General features: G+C 44.4%; 1 protein-coding gene across 1 annotated transcript in view; it reads left to right on the forward strand.

Annotated features, from left to right (window-relative positions):
- Positions 1-24,431, forward strand: part of LOC144754919 (microsomal triglyceride transfer protein-like) — a 529,349-nt gene that overhangs the window by 59,498 nt on the left and 445,420 nt on the right. Inside the window, exon 3 of the mRNA XM_078643270.1 lies at positions 12,205-12,392. Coding sequence (XP_078499396.1) covers positions 12,205-12,392 — 188 coding nt within the window. The remainder of the gene's footprint in view (positions 1-12,204; positions 12,393-24,431) is intronic.

Raw genomic sequence — 24,431 nt, forward strand, 5'->3', positions numbered from 1 at the left:
GATGTCTTGGTCTTTTGATCTTTTTCATCTGCATACTGGAGCACCTGAGCTCGATAGCAGCCAATTATGGGGAAACTACCTGGCTTCTTATGATCACCTTCCCTACAATCCCCTCTATAAAGGCTGAACAACAAGGCACCAATCTACAGCTGTGCTTCAGCCCTTTGTTGGTAGACCCTGATGTGTGCAAACACCCTGATAGGTATTTATGTAGGCCAAAATTCACCCTCATCCATTGTGTTTGTATAGACTGCAAGGCTCCCAGTAGCAACAGGGAGATCCACAGACCATTGTTGTGTTCCGTCGATTGAATAAAGAGTGATCAAAGCACAAAGTTCGATAATTTAGTATGTTTATTCCAGGGAAACTGCCACGCCAGGGGAGCATTGTTCAGCTCTCTTCAGCCACTCTCAAACTGCTCTCAAATCCTGCTCCCACATTCCAGATATCACAATTAAAACATTCTATTCTAGTGGAAAAGTTTTGCTGATGACATACTAAGGTTCCCTTCATCCCCATATTAGGCTAACCCAAGAACACTGCATTACTTCACTCCTTAGGGCAACACACAAAAAAAAGGAAAGCATCCTTTTATAGCGAGGGTGGAAAGGAGACAACACCCTCCTAAACCTATATACAGTATAAAGATAAAAGTACATGATTACATAATCAAAAATGGAACAAATCATGAACCAGGGGCTACTTCTGAATCTGAGTGGCACTTGCTTGACTCTTCTGCTCCTGCGAACTTCAACTCTGGCACTTTGCTGACCATTAGACACACACTTCTCTCAGTTCTACTCGCAGTGCTCCCATCAACACTTTTCAAATTGCCTGACCTGTAACCAACCTTGTTTCTCCCTACTCTTCCGAAATTCCACCAATTGGAATAATCTTCTCTGCATTACCACACATTTTGTCCACAACCACCAGAACCTTGAACTATTCACCTTCTTTCTTCACATAACCAACCTTCTTGATACATACAACATCACCTACATGAAAATAGACCTCACCAGGGGTACGACTGTCAAAAACTTCTTTCTGCTTGGAGTTTGCTTCCTCAACATTTTTCTTTACCTTGGAATCAAATGTAAATTTCACCAACTTACTCATCCAACTTGGGCAAACCTTAGTAGCAGGTTTCCTACCTTATAGCAACTCAAATTGCGACACCTGAGTAGAAGAATGCGGTCTGGTACTGTAAAACCATAACATTGAATGCACCGCTTCGAACACCACACACTGATTGGCAATAGCCTGCTGAATATATTGAACTAACAACTGGTTCATGTACTCAATCTGACCCTTAGTTTGAAGATGATATAGCGATGTTTTCAAATGCTGAACAACTCCCGATTTTAAAAAACCTGTCTACTTTCTCATTCACAAATTGTACACCATTATTGTAAACTAAAAATTGTGAAAATCCTTCTTGTAAGTAAAAATCTTTCAAAAATTCATTGACAACCGTGCAAAAAACTTTGCATCTGGCCATTTGGAATTCAGAGCAACCACCACCAATGCAAACAAGAACTTACCAGGTAACTTATTGAAAGGGCCAACCAGGTCGGTACCAACCTTCTCTCAAGCTTTGGATGGCCATTCTATAATGTAATGTTTTTTTGTTTTTTTTTTACTACCAAACTCTTCTCTGAATTGGCACATATTATGCACTCCCCAACAAAATGATAAGCCTCTCTGTTCATCGAGGGCCACCACAATGTTTGCCATAACCACCATTTGGCAAAAGTGCATCCCTGATGTCCCTCGTAAGCTACCTTGATCAACTTGTCCCTCAAACTAACTGGGGGGGAGTAATTTCTCTGTTCTGGCCAAAAGCCCATCTTTGCCTGACAATTCATCTCACGCTTTCCAACAAGGCTGACATGAACTCTTAATCAATTTTTCTGTTGGCAACCCATAGTTACATATTTTATGACTAACCTCAGGTTCTCAGCCATCCTCATTTCAGCCTTCCACTCAAACTCTGAAATAACACACAGAACATCAAGATGTAAAGCGGCAATTAGACAGTCCCCCTCCAGTTGATCGTCAACTTTGTTCACAAAAACCATTTCAGGTGGACTCCTAGACAGAAAATCTGCTCTTACATTCTTTGCACCTTGGATGTGTTCTATATAAAAATGGAACTGCAAATGTTTAATGGACAGCCTTGAAATTCTAGGCATTAGTTCTTAAATTTTTTCACCACTATGGATAGCCGCCAGCTGTTTATGATCTGTTTTAACTGTAAACTTAGGGCCCCAAATATACATCTGTATAGCCCACCAACAGGCCAACAATTCGTTTTCTATGGTGGACAAATGGAACTTTGTCTGTTTCAAAACCTTCAAAACATATACAATAGTATTTTCAAAGTTGCCATAACATTGGGTGAGAACAGTCCTGTTGTATTTTGTATTCTATTTCTTGCATTTCTCTTTTAAGATGCTCTATTGTGTTTCCCTTTTAATATATGCTCTTTGGTTCTGTGCACATGCACCTTCTGTGTATTCCATTTAGAATAGTTTTTATGTGAATGCTGATACTGGCAGATACCTGCTGGGAACAGATGAAATGAGTACTGTGCTGTCTCTATTAAACCAGTACCAACTATAACCTGGATTTATTGGAGTTTTTATTACAAATTTGGCGACAAGGGTGACCAGTACCTTACTACTCAACTACAGCACAGGAGTGGTACAACTTCAATTTTAATTATTTTACCATTTTGCATCTGGATAATTGGATTTAATTCTCCTGCCTCATAAAGAACTTCTGAAGACTTGGATTCCTGATTCCTGAGAGTGCTCAAGTCTAGTCAGGTGAAGGAAAAGCGCTTTACTCAAGAATTTTAGCGTTAAAACAAGTGTTTGGTCGTGGTTCAACTTTAAACATACCACTGCTTCCTACACTACGCTTGCTTGAAAGTGCGCTTGGCTGGGAGTAATTATACAGAAAAAAGGAGTTCTCTACCTTTTCCTGGATGAAATGGTGAATTTTGGTGAATTTCTTCAACTTTTGGGATTTTGCATCATTTAAAGAGATGTCCGCTTCGCGTGGCATATTCGTTTGACCGGCGCGTGGATGCTGGCCAGCTGATTGACTGCTGCATCTTTGTTCGTCATCGGAGAGACTGTGTACTACGCGAGCGACGGCAGCTACATCATCGCGTATGCGCGTATGCGTCCTCACGCTATGGGCAGCCATTTTGAGTTGGCATAACAACGCTGACACAAAGAGAAGCTCGGTGTTTTCATTTCACCACGGACAACACATCGAGCGCCGCAATTACTACATGTTATTCATTGCTGGGTGAATTGTGATATGTAAATAGCGTGTTTTACTGTTTTTATTTCATTTTCTTTCAGATTCTGAGAATAAGTTTTGATGTAATATTCAATGTTGTTTTGATTATACATTACGCATTACACATATCGTTAAGGTTGTGTATATCACAGCATTTATACATAGCTATGCAATTCGATCCACCTACAAAGTTTCTGCAAAGCAAAGGGGATCCGCCCATTCCTTGGAACAGGTGGAAAGAGGAATTTTTGACCTATTTGAAAGCCATAGATGGAGAAAGGATGGGGAATGAAAGGAAGAAAAATATTTTCCTGCATTGTCTAGGGTCGGAAGGGCAAGCTATTTTTAGGACTTTGCCTCCTGTTCCTGGGGATTTGGGGAGTTTTGATGAGGCGATGTTGCGGGTGGAGACAAGGTTCAAACCTACAACCAGTATTGCTCTAAATCGCTACAAATTTTATACTAGGGCACAAAAGGAGTCGGAAAGTTTTGATGATTTCTTAACAGCATTGAGGTCATTAGTGGTTTCATGTAATTTTGGAGAAATTACTGATGAAATGATAAGGGACCAGATCATAGTGAATGTCAAGTGTAAGAAAACACAAGAGCAGCTGTGGATTTTAGGAAATCCTACGTTAAAAGAAAGTATTTCTACAGCAAAAGCGTTTGAACAATCCAACAAATGGATGAAAACTATTGAGGGTAATTCTAAAGGTGCAAAGAATGATAAAGCGGGTGATGAGATAGGGGCTATTAGCAATGTTAAAAGCAATGTTCATTCCAATAAGAGTATTGGGAAAAATCAGATTGTTTGTTACAGATGTGGAAGTAATAATCATGTTGCTTCTTTCAAATTCTGTCCCGCCATTGGAAAAGAATGTAGTAAGTGCGGCAGGATTGGGCATTTCTCCAAAGCATGTAGAGATTGGAAAAAAGGGAATAATGATCATAATATCAATCACGTTAGGAGGAATGAGGTTTCATGTGTGAGATCTCATCCTTCTTCTGAAGTCGCTTGCGTTCAGTGTATACATTCTAAAAGTGGTGAAGTGACGAGTGATTGTGGAATGGTTGTCTCTCTGTTGAATATTGGAGTAGTTGATGGGGAAGTACTCAACTCACCTAAATGTTTTGTGAGTTTTCTTGGTGTAGATCTTGAATTGATGGCGGATTCTGGTTCTCCTTGGACTATAATTACGAAAGATTATTTTTGCGAGAAATTTGGTTCAAGGATATCGGAAAAAGAACTAACGCCCCCAGATATCAGTGCCCTGTGTTTCAATAAATCCACCATCGATTTTATAGGATATTTACAATCTACCATTAGTTTTAAAGGGAGGTCCGCTGTTATTAATTTGTATGTTGCAAAGAAGGGCATTGATGTACTTGGGTGGAGAGATCAGTGGAAATTAGGTATAATGTTAAACCCACGATCTAAGGATCCAGTTATGTTATGTGATAATATATGTTCAGAAATTAATTCTATTGTCACAATAAAGGGTGACGACAAAAGAGAGAAGTTGGCAAATGAATTCCCTACAGTGTTTTCCGAGAAGTTAGGGAAATTGAAAGGTTTCAGTCATGGGATCAAACTCAAACAAGGAGCTGTGCCTCTTGTACAGAAACTCAGAAATGTACCGCTCAATGTCAGGGAGGAACTGAGTAATGCACTTAAAGAAATGTTGGACAACGGGGTAATAGAAGAAATTGAGTCATCTGAGTGGGTTTCCCCAGTTGTTCTTGCTCGCAAACCTGATAAAAGTTTGAGGCTCTGCATAGATTTAAGAGCATTAAATGCTAATATTGTGGTTGATTGCCATCCTCTACCTAATATCAATGAAGTGGTGAGCATGCTAGAGGGTGCCACAGTTTTTTCTACTCTCGATCTTAGATCGGCATATCACCAGATAGAATTGACGAAAGAGTCCAGATATTTAACAGCCTTTATTACACCTCAAGGTTTGTATCAATTTAAACGTATGCCATTTGGATTAGCCTCTGCGGCATCCGTTTTCCAGAGATCCATGTTTCATTTGTTTAAGGAAATGGGGGATTATGTTAAATGTTTCCAAGATGACATTCTTGTTTTTTCAAAAAATGTTGAAGTTCATAACGAACATTTAAGAAATGTATGTAGGATCTTAAGTGATTCTGGTTTAACTATCAAAGACAATAAATGTAAATTGTTTCAAGAGGCAATAGAATACTTGGGGCACACGATCTCTAAAGATGGAGTATCTCCTAAAAGGTCGTTGGTTGATGCAATTTTAAAAGCACCTGCACCAGATTGTAAGGAGAAACTGTTATCATTCTCTGGTCTTTGTGAGTACTACAGTAAATTTATCAAAGATTTTGCTTCGAAGATGGAACCCATAAGAGAACTTGCCAGAAAAGACGTGGAATTTGTGTGGGGCGGCAGGCAGCAAAATGCTTTTGAGTCTATAAAAGCTGATATGGTGAATGCTCCTACCCTCAGAACTTTTTGTTTGAATAAGCTATGCCTTTTGACTGTTGATGCTAGCCTTTACGGTTTGGGTTGTGTTTTATCACAACGCTCAGGGAAAGAAGAGTGGAATGTTGCGTTTGCATCTCGTACTCTCACTACCACGGAAAGGGGATATGCTGTCATTGAGAAGGAACTTTTAGGTTGTGTGTGGGCTGTGGAACATTTTCGCAATTACATTTGGGGTGCAAGGTTTATGTTGAGGACGGACCATAAGCCTTTAGTGAATATTTTATCCCCTGGAGGAGGGTTGAGAGCTACTGCTCGCATAGCCAGACTCATGTCACGTCTTCAAGAGTATAGTTTTGATATTGAATATGTTCCAGGCAAGTTGAATGTCACTGCAGACTGTCTGTCCAGATTACCATGTAACTTTGCTGATGAGCCTTGTGAAGATGAAGTGGTAGTCAGCATTACCGAGTCTGTGTCTGATAATTTTAAGACTATTTCTGAAGAAGTATGGAAGAGCAGTATGAGTAAGGATGCCTTACTTTGTCAAGTAAGAGACTTCATCAACAAGGGTTGGCCTTGTAAAGGAGAGGTGTCTGGGGATGTATTACCTTTTTTAAATATTAAAGATGAATTAGTTACTGAGGGAGATTTGATATTTAGAGCTGACAAGTGTATACCTCCTTTGGAGATTTGTGAGTTTATTTTGAAACTCAGTCATGAATGTCATATGGGCATGTCATCCATGAAGAGGTTAATAAGATCCAATTTCTGGTGGCCAGGTGTGGATAGGTTTGTGGACAGGTTTGTAAGGGAATGTCCAGAATGCATAGAAAGTGACAAGTCTTGCAAATGTAGTCCTGCTCCTTTGATTCCAGTTAAATGGCCTGAACATCCATGGCAGAAGTTGGGTGTTGACATATCTGGTCCATTCAATTTTTTGCCCTCAGAGTGTAGGTTTGCTATTGTAGTTGTTGACTATCATTCAAAGTGGCCAGAGGTCAAGCTTGTTTCTCATCCCAATACTAGCAATGTGATTTTGTTTTTAAAAGAGTTGTTTGCCCGGGAAGGTACTCCTGAAATGATGATTTCAGATAATGGAGTGCAATTCAAATCTTCTGAAATTCAGGAGTTCTTTAGAGATTGTGGTGTCAAACATATCACAACTGCCTTGTATGAACCTCAAGGGAATGGACAAGTTGAGAGATACAACAGGGTTCTCAAACAGGATATTCTTTGGGCCCGGACTTTTGGAAATTTGTGGAGAGAGAAATTGAGGGAGAGACTTTGGTTGTATCGTATCACACCTCATACAACTACCGAAGTTTCACCTTTCCGCTTATTGAGGGGTAGGGATCCCATTTCCAAATTGTGTCTTTGGTGGTTCAAAAAGAATTGTGACTCTCATAAAACTGCACCGGATGTTTCTGATGTTGGGCAAAAAGTTGGAATTAAGCAACACAAGATCAAATATGATTATGATAAGCGCATGAAGGTTAAGATACCTGAGTTTAATTGTGGTGATTGGGTGAGAATTCGAAAACCTGGTTTCATTACTAAAGGTGATGTAAAGTTTGGTAAACCCATCAAAGTTGTTAAAGTGAATCGCAACAGTGTGGTCACACAAGATGGAAAAGTCTGGAATGTCCGTCGTGTCTCTAAATGCAAATCTTTAAACTAATGTTTTTCTTAAGGGGGAAAATGTGTTGTATTTTGTATTCTATTTCTTGAATTTCTCTTTTAAGATGCTCTATTGTGTTTCCCTTTTAATATATGCTCTTTGGTTCTGTGCACATTCTGTGTATTCCATTTAGAATTGTTTTTATGTGAATGCTGATACTGGCAGATACCTGCTGGGAACAGATGAAATGAGTACCGTGCTGTCTCTATTAAACCAGTACCAACTATAACCTGGATTTATTGGAGTTACAAGTCCCCAAACTATTATTGCTTGCATCTACATTGAGACAGCACAGCAACATTGGGTCAAAAAGTTTGAGATTGTTTGTACCTGCCAACTTGAATTGAATCCCACCTAAAAGGTACATTTAAAAAACAAAAGTATGGTTAGAGGATTGATGTGTGAAGCATAGTCTGGAATGCAACAGGCATAAACTCACAGAATTCCCTAAAGGACTACAGCCCAGTTTTGTCAGTGGGTGGTAAAGCATCAATTATAGTATTAACTAAATCAGGCCTTGGTTCAATCCCATCAGCAGAAATATATATGACCCATATACTCCACCTTGTTTTTACCAATTTCACATTTCTCTATTTTCAGGATCACCCCCTTCTCCTGCAAAATACTAAATACATGGTTGGGTGTTACTTTCTGTTCCTCCTTAGGGCCTAATTCTGATGCGGGTTGGAAAACTTCCAGACCAAATCAGTTTGGAAATGGTTTCCGACCCACTTGGACCAGTGACTGAAACATGTTTGAGATTTTATGGTCCTGTAGATCGCCCATAAACAGCTTGGCTTCAATAGGACTAAATTAGGGGAGAGCCTTTATCCCTGAAATGCTAGGATAAATTGTATGCCAAAATTGGAGGTATTTATATAATTGAGTTTTGGGCATCTGATACTCTTGTTGGAGACCTTGGAAAGATTTCAGGGCAGAACCTTGCATCAAATCACCTAATGTAGAGATTCCTACGTTGTCCCACCCCTGAAAGCCAGATAGCGCAGCCAGCTGTGGCAGGCAGTCGACCAGTATGCAACAGTGGGGTTTTCCTGGTCAGCTTGTCCCACCACCCCATCTTACGGAGGGACTGTTTCCACACCTGGGATACCACCCGCGTGGCCGGCGGTAGAGAGTTGCGCAGGGGCACCAAGTACAATGTGGTATGGAGGGTAGATTCTCCCATACACCTTCGCTCAACTGCATATGCGGGGTCCTTCCTATCCCCATAACACCATTCATTCAGTGTTAGCAGGTGCGATTCCATATAGTAAAATTCGCCATCCGACGTAGCCAACCCCCCGCAATACGTCGACTGAAAGCAAGTCCGCATGGCAACTCTGGATGCCCCCCGCCCACAAAAATTGGCCCAATGCCGCGTTTACCTGGCAAAACCACATGGGGAGAATTAGGTATGGATGGTTTTGCAATTGGTAGAGAAGACGCAGCAACGATACCATTTTAAAAATAGCTGACCTGCCATAAATGGAGAGAGCCATGTGCGACCAAGCTTTCATTTCCTCACTTACCCGCACCCATATCGGGATAATATATCTGTCCCATGCCACGCTTGGCAAATTTGATAGGAAAACTCCCAGATATTTTGCACCCTCCGTTGTTACCTGCACTGCCGATGCCCAAGGTCCCAGTCCAGCCATTCCCCCCCTGCACCCTCAGGGTGGATTTATGGGGATTCATAAATAGGCCAGAGGACTCCCCAAAAACGTGCATGATGCGGAGCAGCCTCAGTCTTGTCTTGTTGATGTCCGTTAAAAAGAATACGACATCATCGGCATATAATGCAATGCGATCTGAGAGCCTGGGAGCCCACTCAAAGTCAAGGCAAAGAGATATGGCGACGGGACACCCCTGATGGGTGTCCCGTAACCATATCTGACACAAAAATCGCTGGCTCATGTTAAGGCAGTCCAGGAGTGCAAACTGGTACACCCAACTGAAGGAGTCAAACGCCCTATCGATATCTGCCAACAAGAAGGCCGCCTGTTCTATTCCCTGGATGGTGGCTATGGCAGTGTGCGCTCGTTGGATGTTATGATGCATAGCTCTCTGGTTCCTGGTCAGGATGGATCAAATTGGTTATATGGGGTTGGAGGCGATTGGCCAATGCTTTGGCTACAATTTTGGCCTCGACATTCAACAGTGAAATGGGGCAGTATGAGACGTGTTGGTCTGGGGGCTGGCCTGGTTTATGAAACATGACCACTTTCACGTGTCTCCAGTCTCGTGGAAGGTGACCTTGGTCTTTCGCTTCGTCTACAACTCGGAGGAAATGGGCCCCCAATTTAGAGAATTATTTCTTGAAAAATGTGCATGGGAATCCATTAGGACCCGTGCTTTTCCAGAATTCAAATCCCCCAGCTCTGTGCAAAGCTCCTCCTCGGTGAGCGAGAGGTCTAGGTCTGCCCGTGCCTCGTCTGAGAGGGCCCGGGCGGTAAGTCATCTATAAAGCAGTGTATCATGCCTTCCTGTAGAAGTTCCTTAGGGGTGTACAGCTCTGCAACGTGACTTGCGAAGCTCTCTGCAATTAGGTAGGGGTCACTGGGAGCCCTTCCATTTGGGCCAAGTATACTGGGAAGAACCTGGGGGTGCAAGGCCCCCTGGCACAGCCTATGTAGTAGTTTACTGGACTTGTCACCCAATTGGTAAATTCTAGCCATGCTAGACGGGCCTCATCCATCAAAATATTGGCATGAGTCTGCTGCGCCAACACCAGCTGTCCGTGCACTAGACTCCCTCCCTCTCCCCCTACTGCTCAGCTCAAGATCGATTATATGGACCTCTGATCTCAGAAGCGATTCCCGCCAGGTTTGACGCGCTACCACACAGAATGAAATGTCTACTTCCCGTATGGTTGGCTTAATGGCCTCCCACAGAATTTCAGCCTCTGCTACCGACCCCACGTTTGTGTCCAAGTATTGCTCGATTGCCTGCCCTATATGCTTCCGATATTTATCATCCTGCAGATGCCAGGGGGAGAGACGCCAACGAAAAGGCTGTTTCTCAGGACCTGACTGTACCATAAGGACAACTGGGGCGTGATCTGACAAACCTCTTGGGAGGATCTCAACGGCCCTCACTCTACTGGCGGCACCAGACGGTACGAATATATAATCACTGCAGGAGTACTAATCGTGCATCGTCAAGAGATACGTGTACCCCTGCTCCTTACCATGTAGCTGCCGCCATGGATCCGTCCAGCCCAACCCCGTTTCCATGGAGGTCTGTTTGGTAGCTTGATGAGCATTGGGAGACAACCTTTACAACGCAACTTTTACTACGCAGTGCCATTACGACGCAACTTTTACAACGCAAACCATTACAACGCATTGCGCTGGGGGGCGCTCTAGGATAGGGAATAGGTTTAATTTACTATCCAACACCTTCCCTACTATCCACGGGGACTGGAGTTGGAATAGTAAATTTAACAATTCACTATCCAGCGCCCCAAAGCACTATGCGTTGAAAAGGCATGCTTTGTGAAAACCGCGTTGTAAAGACATGCGTTGTGAAAGCATGCGCTGTTATGTCATACACCCATGAGCATTAGAGTATCCCACTGCTCTCCATCTATCTTTGGCCATGTCCATCACGTCATTCCAGTCCCCCCCTACTATTGCCAATCCTTGCAGTATATCCGCCCACTGGGTCATAAGGCGCTCAACTAATGCCCACGATAGCGGTGGGGGCATATACACAGCTCAATACCCCCTGTTCCTCATAAATTATGCCCCTAACAAATACGTATCTCCCCTGGGCATCTGTCCATGCCTTAGTGTGTTTGTAAGGGACCCTAAGCTGGATTAGAATTGCAACCCCATGAGACCCCCAAGTAAAGCCAGAGTGAAACCCTTGAATATAGCCACATCTGAGGAGACACAACACTTTGGTTCCCATTAAGAGCATCTCCTGAAGCATCAGGATGTCTGCATGATAATGTTTTGCCTGTTGGAGTATAGCCCCTCTTTTTACTTTGTGGAGCGCTCCTCTGATGTTCCAACTCACTATCCGGAGATCCCCCGCCTGGGTTTGCACCCTATCTATTGGAACCGCCATTGATGGATCCCGGAAATTTGGAATGTGGGACAATTATGATCCAGTGTGTGAGTAGTGGCCATGTATACCAGTGACGCAGTGCAAACATACAACATGTGTTCCCCAAATACCCTCCACATACTTCAAAACTGCTGCAGTATCTGTCGCTGTGGAGGTGGCTTGCGGACCCCAAAGGGAACCCTCGCCCGCCCCTGCCAATGGTTCGCCAATAACCAGCTGGTTCAACCTTCTTGGTTGATTTTTTATTTCCTCAACCCTTCATTTCAGAAGTTGAAAGAGACACCAGTTGATCACAATAAAGACAACTGAGGAGAATTGGAATCTAAGGGATCTTTCCTCATAGCCATTCCAGAAACCCATATGCCAGCAACTGGGACCAGTAGAAAATATTTGCGAGTTAATTAAAATTTGCGAGATTGGAAAGGGCAGTTATTAATAAATTAATAAATAAAAGGCGCCCACTGTAATTTAAATTTAACAGCTTAGAATCTAGACGTAACACTTTTCTGTATGATATATTACTGATCTCAATGCATGAATACATTTAGATAAAAAGTTGTGGATTCCATCTTTGCTTGATCAAAATTGGCTTTGCGTGTCTTCTGTTAAGCATGTGAGCGTTTGATGGTCTGTCTTTGGCTACCTTAAAAAACAAGTGAGGCATTACTTGTAATTTTCTCTGTAGGACAGTTGGACCCACCTTCCTTTCAGCCTGGAGTTCTGCATCAGTACCACTACACAGTGGACTTCCAGATAGGACACATTTCTCAGCCGTCGGTGAGAAATAGCAGCCTGAAAGCGGAAGCAGCCATTCAGGTCCACCTCTTGTGGAGAAACGCTAGCCATCCAGGTGAACAGCTAGTCCATGTTAAGGTAAGTGTTGTAACTATCTCTATTGCACCGCTTCCCCCCACCAACTCCCTGCTAGTTACGTACTGGAAACGCAGAAACATTGTTTACTAATAGAAAGGGCCCATACTACACCTCTATATAACTTAAATAATAATAAAAAGAAAATCAAGGAAACATTTTGCAATCCACCCACCATTCCTGGTTCCTTATTTCTTAATTGCTTTATGTCTAGTAAGGAAAAACTCTCTTTTAGCATAATCACATAGACTTCTATGCAGCATTCTGGTAAACCAGGCACGGAGCTGTAGTATGCTGTATTCTATGGTTATGTGCAGCTCTGTGTCACCTATTATGACATAGCGTGCTCTATGCTTAGAATGTTGGTGTTAAGCTGTACTGTTGCGTTTGAACAGTTTTTCTCCATGGAGCTGAGGAGTTGAGGAGTTGGAAGTCAATTAAGTTTGTGTCTCCTGTGAACTCATGCCTCAGAGTCATTACTACAGGAGCCTTCATCCATATTTTGCGCGGAGCAGCTTGTTGAAGCCAGCATATCCTTGACCAAACATCATATACTGTTGGTGCCATGGTGATTTCTCCTGACCTACCTCTTGGAGATGGCATGACCATATTTTCGGGAGGCTTTAAATCAAACTCCTCTCCACAACCTAGGTAAGTAACAAACAAATCTGCGAAGCTTGATCAGGTAGGTGCATTGTGCCTCCCAACCATAAATAATAAGCATACTGCTAGTCAGCAGTCAGACCTCGAAACATATGTGAGGCATGATGCTGCAGCTTGAATGAGCTGATGTTAGCTTATTTAAATATGGGTGTATTTATTTAGTGTGGTTTATTCATTCATTCATTAAATCTTTATTTCGGCCATGCGGCCATCAAAGATACACAACAAGATAAAACATATACACCATAAAACATCATCAATAACAATAAGACATACTTGTACATTATAAAATCGTACATATCTGTAGGTTAAAACTATAAAGGCTTACATATAGGAGACTGCAGCTAACTCAATGTCCGTGACTTCAGTAAACTGGTGCGAATATGCCAGACATTGGTAAGAAATTTAGCCAATGCAAACACAATTGGACTCGAAAGATCAGTTTTTAAAATTCTATACATTGGGAGATACTCTCTGCCACCAAGGTTTCTAATGAGTGGGAGAAGCCAGTATCTCCTCGCTTTCGAGTACGTGGGGCAAAACAAAACTACATGCAAGTCACTTTCCTCAGCATAAGAGCATGTTGGACACTGCTTAGGGGAGGGCGGGTTTGTCCAAGAGCTCGTAAAAGCCCGTAAGGGCAGGATGCCGTATCTCCATTGCAGAAACAGCTTCCTGGCCAGCACGGGGGACATAGCGTCCAACACCCTTTCCATCTTGTATGTTTCTTTGCCTAGCATAAATACAGAGGTCAGTGATCCCTCTCGCTGGTTTTCCAGAGCCGAGGATAGTTTATGAGCGTGATAGGCATCGACCAAATTTCTGCGGGAGATGCTCAATGAGGCCTCAGCAGGATCGGACCAAAGATCAGGAAACCCCAGTGACGTACATAAATTCTGGATATATTTTAGCCAAGGGATCTGTAACGCTTTTGGGTGGGATATCAGCTCCCCTAATTCGGCCCTATAGGCTAGAAGTGCTTCACTGCTCCATAGTCTTCGCCAGAAGACTATGGGTCTCAGTCCTATTTCATCGGCTATTGGTCTCAATCCCAGATCCAACCTCAGGGGAAGGAGCGGGGTACTTGGCGGGAGTGCAGTTATCTGCCTGATAAAATTATTCTCAGTTACCGACAGACTACAGGTTGGTGTATGTCCCCACAGTTCCGCCCCATACATTGTAGCGCCCCTGGCCTGCGCTTTGTAGATCTGGATGAGCGGCCCCAAAGGCCGATAAGTCGAGTTTTTCAACATCCGTGTGATGCCCCCAGTGGTGTGTACCAGTTTAAGGTTGGCCCTGGTCCGGTGTTCCCCCCACGACATAGACTCATTCAAGGTTACACCTAAGTAATCAAAGGTGGAGACTCTTTCCAACCGTGCCTCTCCCAGCAGTGGATTCGGGCGCAATTTTTTACTTGGGTTCAGGACCATGAATTTTGTTTTTCCAGCATTAATTTCTAGGCCCCTATCCATACAAAAGGCCACGAAAGAATCAAGGATCCGCTGGATCCCCATTGGGGTTTTGGACAGCAGCAGGGTGTCATCTGCAAACATAATTGCAGGCACCCTGCTGCCGTTCAATTTCGGAGCATCAGTGTGTTCAATGCCGTTCAAATGGGCGATTACCCCATTGACAAAGAGGCAGAACAGGGTCGGTGCGAGCACACAGCCCTGCCTAACCCCCCTGTCAACGGGGAATCTGTCCGTCAGCTCCCCCGACTTTCCACACCGCACCCTGGCATAGTTGTTGTGGTGTAACCTCTGCAAGATTATTAGAATGTCCGCAGGTACGCCCATCTCGGCCAGGACCCTCCAAAGTTTGCCTCTGGGCACCAGATCGAAGGCGGCTCTTAAATCCACAAATATTGTGTATAAGCTACCACCATCAAAAACCACTGTCCTCCAGTGGATGATGTTCAATCGGAAGACCTGGTCCACCGTTGATACTCCCTTCCTAAATCCAGCCTGGTAAGGACTAAGGACTTCCTTTTCTTCTGCCCAGTCCTGGAGCCGATTGAGCAGTACCCTCCCAAGGAGCTTCTGGGGCACATCAATCAGACTAATTGGTCTGTAATTGGCTGGAAGCAGGGGCGAGCCCTTCTTAAATATGGGAACCACCTCCGCCCCCAGCCAAGTACTTGGGACTTCCATGCCGCATAAGACTCCATTAAACAAAACGGCTAGATATGGGGCCCACACATCTGGTTCCTGCTTAAAAAGATCTCCAGGCAGGCCGTCAAGACCTGGCGCCTTACCCGAGGCCAAACCAGCTATTGCTGCCCTAACCTCTCCCACTGTTACTAGTTCCCCCTCAGTGTGGTTTATTCTTTCAGCTTAAAGTCTTACCATTCTGTCTCTAGAAATATCAGATCTACCTTTTTTCTTTCCAAATTCCAATTCAAAACATAAGTGGAGAATTTTGGGTGGAGTTTTGTACATTAAAATTGGATTTTGCAAATATTCCGTTAAAATGTAGTAGGGAACTGGGTAAACATTGAATAATAGTATAATAATATTTTCAAACTCAAGTCCATTTAAATGATATTTGCAGGTCTTGCAGTAATTTGGGAATTTTAAATTAATTACACATTGCTATGTTAATGTATTATTTGCATAGCACCCTAACAATGAAGCTTCATGGAACTGAGAAGGAGTAAATATAGTGGCATCACATTAAAACTGCACTTAATGGTTAAAAAGCCATGTTTTTAGTGGAAATAAGCAAGACTCTAGAGTCGAGCCGAAGATGTATCGGCAGAGAATTGCGATTCTCCTATTAACATGACTAGAGAATCTGGATTTCATTAAAGACACGGAGGCTAACATTATGCTTATATCTTTTAATTGCAGACCAAGCAGCCGCATATGTCACAAAGCAATAGTTCCATATTAGCACATTCTGAACCAAACAATAGCAGTAAGCACTAGGCAATCAGGCTCTTGTAAATGTGGTGCAAAGGAGAAAGGAAATGTCCCAAGTAAAACTTCAATGAAGGGTCAACGAAACTTCACAACTTGAAGAAAGATGAAGGATGTACAAAACCTTCAAGATCCGTAGAAAATGAGTCACGAACATGAACTCACGAGAGGTTATCTGAAAAGAAAAAGGCGTAAATGAAAACAGGAATATAAACAAAGATCAATCCTGCAAAGGAACATAAGAACATAAGTGCAAGTTAAGTATTCAAATAAACATATCATAAGAGTTAAACAATGAACCAAAAACAACCATCAACCACCCAAGGGAAGGGTGGGAGGGATAATGTTAGCATCCGTGTCTTTAATGAAATCCAGATTCTCTAGTCATGTTAATAGGAGAATCGCAATTTCATTACAAGACCGGAGGCTACCATTATGCATGTTGGTAGCCATGTAAAACAACATCAGACATATGAGTAAGTGGTTTGCAATAGCGATGAGCAAAAGTCCTAGAACTAGACCAATCAGCAGCTTTAAGTATATCATCCAACTTACCACTTAGTCAAAGCGTGGATAGAAAATAGAATCAGACATAGTCTTGGTTCTTCTATGCAGTTCAAATTTAACTCCAAACATATCATAAGATCTATAGGAAATATCTAGAGCTTTAACATCAGAGACTCTTCGACATGAAATCAGGCAAAGAAGAGTAGCCAATTTGAAAGAAAAGTTCTTTCTGTTCAAAAGAGAGTTATCTGGCCAAGTACAGAAAAAGTCAAGAATTAACTTAACATCCCATAGAGGTTGATATCTAGGTTTAGGAGGTCTTCTAAGTCTGATACTCTTAAGTATTCTACAAATAATAGGATTTTTACCTACCGTTTTATTGTTGACAAGGGAATGGCCAGCGGAAATAGCCGACCTATACCAAATAATAGACCTGTAACTCAGGCCTCTATCGAATTGTTCTCCAAGAAAATTAACTATATCAACAATAGGTGCCTCCACGGGATCCAGGTCCCTCTCCAAGCACCAACGTAACCAAACTTTCCAAATGTTGATGTACCGGTAATGTGTGCCAGGGGCCCATGATTTGTCAAGGAGAGTTGAAGTCGTCGACGTAAGTCTTGCGAGACAGTTGGATCTTCTGACACCTTCCAGGCAAGAAGGTTCAAATTCCCTGTCTGAACAAGAGGGTGAATTTGACCGCCTACGTTTGTAAGGAGGTCTACCAAGGAAGGAATCAGGAAGGGAAGATCGTAAGTTAGTTCCAGGGTAGTAGGGAACCATGCCTGGGATGGCCAAAAAGGGGTTATTGGGACAATCGAAGAGCGTTGGTGCCTCACCTTCTGAAGGACTCTCTGGATCATGGCAAACGGAGGGAAGGCATAAGCGTTGATCCCTTCCCACGATTGGAGAAAAGCGTTCACCGCTAGAGCGCCCGGGTCGGGCATCCAGCTGTAATAACTTTCCAATTGGAATGTTAGTCTGCTCACAAATAGATCTATTTTGGAAAGGGCCCCAGAAATGATTGAGTGAGTTGAAGACAGACGTGTTGAGCTTCCAGTAGCTGTAATCCAAAAGGAACCTCGAGTTCCAATCTGCACAGAGGTTGGATTTTCCCAGGAGATATTCTGCCCTGAGAGAGATTTTGTGTTCCAGGCAGAAGATCCAAAGTTTCTTGGCCGGGTTGGAGAGGTCCTCTGATTTGGTGCCACCTAGACGGTTTATGTAGGCGACAGCAGACACGTTGTCCATTTGCAGAACAACCGATCTGCCTTGAAGAGAGTGCTTGAAACTCATCAGAGCATAAAGCCCTGCGGTTAACTCTAGGTAATTGATGTGTTGAAAAGATTCCACCTGAGACCAGACCCCTCCAGAGCTCTGGTCTTGGAGACAAGCACCCCAGCCATGAAGGCTCGCATCTGATTCCAAAATAAAATCTGGTGCCGAACCGAAGATCGCTCTGCCATTCCATGCGTCCAGATTGTCCAACCACCAGGTCAGTTCTGAGATGGCCTCCTGGTTCAAGGAAACACGATCCCTGTACCATAGACCTGATCTCAGAGCCCTCGCTTTTATTCTTTGAAGGGCTCATTAATTTAGGGGGCCCGGAAAGATAGCTTGAATGGAAGAAGAGAGAAGGCCTAAGAGTCTGGCCAGTTCTCTTAAAGAGAGATTCTGTTGTTTGAGGACATGTCTTATCTCTTTCCTGATTTTGGAAATCTTCTTTGGAGGAAGAAGGGGAAGGCAGTTTGTGGTGTCTACGGTGAAACCCAGGAATTCCATAGTCTTTAAAGGGGATAGTATGGATTTTTCTTTGTTTACGATAAAACCCAGGTTCTCCAAGAGATCCACAACAATACTTAGATCTTGGATAATTTGATCGTAATCTTGAGACAGAATAAGGATGTCGTCTAGATAGATGATGAGACGGATACCTTTTTCTCTCAGAGATGAGGTGACTGCCCTCATCACCTTGGTGAAACACCAGGGGGCAGAGGAGAGGCCGAAGGGAAGGGCTTGTAATTGAAAAAGATGGTTTTTCCAAATAAATTGAAGGAAGGGTTGATGTTCCTTCACCATAGGGATGGTAAAGTAGACATCTTTCAGATCCAATTTGACTAACCAGTCAACTTCCAAAAGGAGGTCTCTGAGAAGATGGATGCCTTCCATCTTGAAGTGTCTGTAAACAAGGTATTTGTTGAGTTCCCTCAGGTTTATGACGGGTCTCCAACCTTTGTCCTTCTTTTCTACCAGGAAGAGAGTGCTTATGAATTTTAGAAATTCCATTGGGACTTCTATAATTGCACCTTTCTGGAGCATTGAGGACATTTCTTCCTCGATTTATCTTTTCCTGATCTAAAGTAAGGGGGATTACTTTGGGGAGAGAATTTTGAACTGGAGTCTGGAGGAAATCTATAGAAAAGCCGACCACAGTGTTCAGAACCCAAGGGTCTTGAGTGATAAGTTTCCAGTTGTGGTAAAAGAATTTCAGTCTTCCTCACACTTTGGATTTGAAAAAAGGGAAGGATAAGGAAGAGGAGTACTCACTTTGAGGGTTGGTGTCGGCAGAGGCTCCTCTCGTTCTGAATCCTCTCGAACGGAAGCCTCTTCCTCTCGGGGGGTAGAATTGAGGCTGGATGGGGAGTTGGTATCCTCTTCCACCATAGCCCCTAGACCTAGGATAGGGCCGACGGTTGAAGCGGCCGGAGGATTGGCCCCTTCTTCCGGCCCTTCCAAAAAGGTTGTTTGAATTAAAGACTCTCTTCATGTTCTGGTGCGCTTTATCTAAGGCAGTAAATGTAGAGACATATTTGCCCAGGTTTTTAATTAAATCTTCACTGAAAAGCAGACCTTTTGGGTTGAGAGAAGTTTCTTTGTCAGCCAGATCACTTAGTTTTGGACTAATTTTGGTTAAAACCACTCGTCTCCTTTCAGATTTAAGGCCTGCATTAGCATTGCCTAAAAGAACAAGGGCCCTTTGACTCCAGTCCCGAATAGAATGGGTATCATGAGGGCAGCCGTTAAGGTAGCTCTCTTCAGCAGCATCGATGATTTTGGTCAAGGGACCCAGGAAGTCAAGAACTTTATCTTGGCAGATTTTAAGGGATCTTTCCAACCCTTTACGAGGGTCTCAGCCAAGTCTAAAAAGATAAGTAATAAGTTCGGGGTCGAGATTTGGGGTCCGGCAAACTCAACCCTCGATCGTAGGTCTGGAGCCCTCGGCTCTTAAGAGATTGAGAGTCTCCCTCTCTAAAGAGTTTCAAAGCCATTTAGTAATGAACTTACATACATGGTCATGGGGTGTCCACTCTGAACTCCTAGGATGTTTAATATTGAAAGGAGAAAACATCTCCTCACCCAAGGGGTCCATGATACTATCTTTAGAAGAAGATGGTACATTGTCGCTGAAAAGAAGGGAATCAGTATCCAGGTCATCTTCATCAAGGTCAAGGATGTATTCATCCGGAAATTCAGAAGCATCATCATTATCATTGGAGATAAAATTGAGATCATCTGCATCGTCTTGAGCACTCTGATAATTTGTGTCGCGAGGGACACCTATTGAATTTGTGCCGCTAAGGACACCTTTCGATTTTGTGACACCTGGGCAGTCGAGGTGCGAGGACCTCCCGTAAATCTCGAGGTGCTAGGACCTCTCGTGCTCTCTGGAGTAAAATCAATATTGTTAGTTTTCTTATGCCTCTTACCCCTTATCTCAGTAAGATCGCTCTACTCCACAAGGTTCGCTTCGGGAAAGTCATTCACTTGAGAAGTGAATGATCTTTTAGAAGACATGAATTGGGAGAGTGTTGAGAACATACAGGATCTCATTTCTTTATGTATAAGATTTTTTATCGCCTTGCTATCAAAGCCAGATTCAGCGGCGCTAGCCTGATCTAAGTCCGTGTCAGACATGGTGAAAAGAATTTATTTCATTTAAGTCAAAGTATCAAATAGAACCCCTCTTTTTTTTTTTGTCATTATTCTTTTTTTTTTAGTTCATATATATTAAATATAACCCTTTTTTACATTTTTTTTATTTTATATATATTTGGGGGTTTCGAGAGTCAAGAGTGAGTGAAGCTGATCTAAATAAAGTATAAAGATTAAAACGGGAAACCAAAGTGGGTTAATTGTTGCAAGATGCCAAAATGTAAGTAAAAATGGACCCTCTTGTAACTGCCAGAATGAATAAACAGCCGATTGCTTCAGTAAACTGCACTTTACCTCGAGCGCGATCAGCTGGACATCAAGAAACGGGCATTGTGAGCCCGTAGTTAGAGGAAAAGCCCCCAGCAACAACACGACGAAGCATGTATGTTGCCGAGGGTCCCTCCTCCAATCTAAGCGAGGAATGATCGCCGTGTTCAAAAGTCAAGACGCGGCACGAGTGGTGAAGCGTGACGGTCAAGAGGAATAGGTGGCCAAGAATACTAAACATAGACGCACACGCGTGAGTTCGGGCAAAAGGGGGGTGAGCGCTTGGCAAAATAAAGTGGGCAAAACAGCTCGAGTATTCAAACCAAAAAATTAGGTGAAACGTGAGGGAAAGGAGGACAGGTCTGTAAATTGGAGGTCGGAAGTCCGAACACGAGGGAGGGTTGAGGGTGGGTTCAAACCAAGGGTTGAGAAAGGTGGAGAAACACCAAGAGGAAAAAACGTGAAAAACGCGCTGTAGGGAGAAATAAATGGTTACGGTATAAGTATATTACCAATGACGAAACAGAGGCATATAAATATTAAACAGGTAGTGTTAGACCTGACACCTTTTGGCGTGGTTCTTCCCCCATCTTTTTGCCTCTGACTCATGTGTTTTGATGCTGTGCTGGATTTCGTTTTTGCTGATTAAGATGCTTTGGACACTCTGCCACTGCTGCTCAGTGTCAGAGTGTAGGTGCTCCCTCTGTGAATTGTGATATTGATTGAATATACCTGATTGGCATATTTGTATCACCACGAAGTCCCTAGTAAAGTGCACTGTGTGTGCCAGGGCTGGTGATGACAGATGCTACTAGTGGGCCTGCAGCGTAGATTGCGCCACCCACATGAGTAGCTTTAAAATAGTGACTCAGGCCTGCCAGCGCAGGGCCTGTGGGCAGTCAGTGGACTGCCCTGTCCTCCTGGCCAGTGTCTCCACTGGCTGGGCCTAACCCTTCCCTGTCTGTGCACATCAGCCACCCCTATGGAAAGTTCAAGGTACCCCCCTGGGCAGGGTGCAGTGTATGGATAAGGTAGAGCATGTACTAGTGCAGGTCACATGCTCTAGTAGTGGGCTGCAGCCATTTTATGTGCTCACTGCTGCAAGGCTATCTTGCTCCATAGAGTAACATGGAGGAGGCTGGGCCCATGTGATGCCAGCCTATCTTCCCATAGGAACAAGATCGGACATAAATGAAAGATATCCCTGAACTCAGAATTTAATGACACATCTTTTAGTGAAGGGTGTTTTTAAATCCTGTGTTGGAGAATAGCACTTTTAGAAAGTGGCTGTTCTCTTGTCTAAACCTTTCTGTGTGCCTGGGTTTGTGGAATGCCTGCCTGGTCTGGATGTGACAGGGGGGGCTGCAGCGCCCCAGAGGAGAGGGTCGGAGCCATCCCGGGGATGAAAGGGCACATCTGCCTGCCTGGGAGGTGGGAGGAAGGAATGCCTGATAAGTGCTGGGCTGTGCTGGTCTGCCTCCCACTGCTAGCCCCCTCCTGATGGTCAACGGACACCTCTGGCCCTGAAGCTGACAGGAAGAAGAAAACCAGACACACCTCAGTGCTCCGCAACCCCCAGAACTGGTTTAGACTGGACCAAGGGCCTCCATGCACAAAGGCTTCAAAGAACTTCAAAGACATTGAGGGGTATAAGGAAAGGACCCCTGACTACAGAAGTTAGATTCTGAAATTCTGCAACCAAGAAGGAACCTCGGCTGGAAGGAGGACGGCTAGAGAACCAAAGGAAGATTGCCTTGCTGTGTGCTCTAAGGGCTGCCCTGTTCTACTGTCTACCTGGAAGCTGAGGAGAAGAAAGGGGCTTTGCTGTGTGCTGTGACCCTGCCTACTTGAAACTGCCAAGACTCCGCTGTGTGCTGTGTCTACAACTGAATCTCCAAGGGCCTGAGAAGAGCTGGCCTCCTGTTGGGAACCCAGGACTAAAGGTTCCTAAAGCTATCCCAGAAAATGGCTGAAAAATCGTGCTGTTGGGACCCGAGACGCGTGGTGCTGGACTGCGGAGCGTGAGGAAGGGATCGGTGTGCTCATCGGCACATTAACCGTGAGGGTCGGAGGCTTGTGGAGCCTCCCCTCGTGAAATTCGCTCCCAGGTGGTGGCAAGGTCGAGAGGGGCGTCTAGTCGAGACCAGCGCCCTTGAAAACCCTTTGCCGCCAAATCACCACCGCGGCCCGGGGCCAGGAAAACCCCCTGCAACTTGCTCCGAGATCCAGGAGCTGCCGCGGCGAAGAACGCAGCCGCCGCGCTCCCATTGGTGGAGGGAGCCGAGCCCCCTCACTAACGCCGCGACGGGATTGGCCCGTGCGGCGCAGCGTCATCAGCAGGATCGGGCCGTGATTGGCCCGCGGAGCGTAGCGTCATCGGCGAGGCCGCGCTGCCATTGGTTGGCGGCCTCGCGCTCAGAGGGGCTCGTCTAGAGAGCCGCGACGGTATTGGCTGCCTCGACTGAAGCTGCCGAGGAGCCGGGAGATCACCGCCGGGACCGGGGAAGAGACCTGACCCCGCCGAGGGACTTGGAAGCGTCCCGCACCCCTGGCCAGCCGTCCCCCCACCAGGTGAGCCTCACCGCCTCCCCCGCCGCTCGTTGGATTGTCGAGAGCGGGCGGGAGAGGAAAGGGGACCGGCCGGGGCGGGGACGCGTGCAATCTGCACGGCCGGCGCGCCTGAGTTTCAAGGAGGCGCGAGGCTGCACCTGGGACGAGAGAGTCCCCGAGCCTCGCGCAGAAGCGCATTGACAGCGCTTGAAGCCCCGAGGTGGGGGCCAAAGGGGGCATTGTGTTTATTGCTCGTTTTTAGAGCGGATCGAAGAGAAACCAGGGGCATTATTTTTAGACCCCTGATTTGAGAGACTTGAGACTATTTCCTTTTTCTTCTTTGATTCTGAGAACTGCCTATTTACAAGAACCATTAAGAATCAAGTGCAACCATTAAGATAAAATGCTATGTTGTCTAAAGAAGTGATTATCGTGCAACTGCTTCATTTACATGCTGAAACTAGATAAAGCTATATATTTTTATAAAATATACTTACCTGTGTGGTCTCAGTTTGTGGTGGATTGGGGATTATTGTTGTGTTAAGTGCAAATGTTATCCACATTGCCTCTGTTTAGCCTAGACTTCTCGCGCCATGCTACCTAGAGGGTGAGCAGGAGTTATCTCAGAGGGTTATTCCGTCGCCCTGACCGGAACCAGGGGTCCCTACTTGGGCTAAGGTACTTACCTCTGCCAACCAGAGACTCCCGGTTCTAACATTGGTGTCTCGCGGTGCGGATTTTGAACTAATAATTGCACTTGACCTGCAGTGATTTCTTGTACATCACTAGTCTAGTTTAGCAGAGCAGGTTGCGCAAGATTTTTTCTTTTTGGTGAAACCTTTTTAGTTGAAAAAGGGTAGGAAGTACCATGTCTCAGAACGCGCAAAGCGTGAATGTAGAAGTGGAAGTGGAATTTGAAATCCAGGAGTTGCTCACCTATAACAAGGAGCAACTGAGAAAAGTCTGCAGACAGCTTGAATGCCCAGTAAGGGGCGGCGCAAATAAGGAAGAGCTACGGACAGCTCTGAGGGCCTGGTGGGAGGCCAAACATGGTGAACCAGAAGCTACTATTGGAGAGGGTGGCGCACAGGAGATTGTTTTTCTGCCTAGTGATTTGCCAGTGGCGAAGCCAGCGTCTAGGGCCGGCAGCACCCACTCCAGTAGGATTATTTCTCCAGAGGAGGTGGAGGAGAATCAGAGAGTT

This window comes from Lissotriton helveticus, chromosome 5_1 (genome assembly GCF_964261635.1).
Source record: "Lissotriton helveticus chromosome 5_1, aLisHel1.1, whole genome shotgun sequence".
Classification (NCBI taxonomy): domain Eukaryota; kingdom Metazoa; phylum Chordata; class Amphibia; order Caudata; family Salamandridae; genus Lissotriton; species Lissotriton helveticus.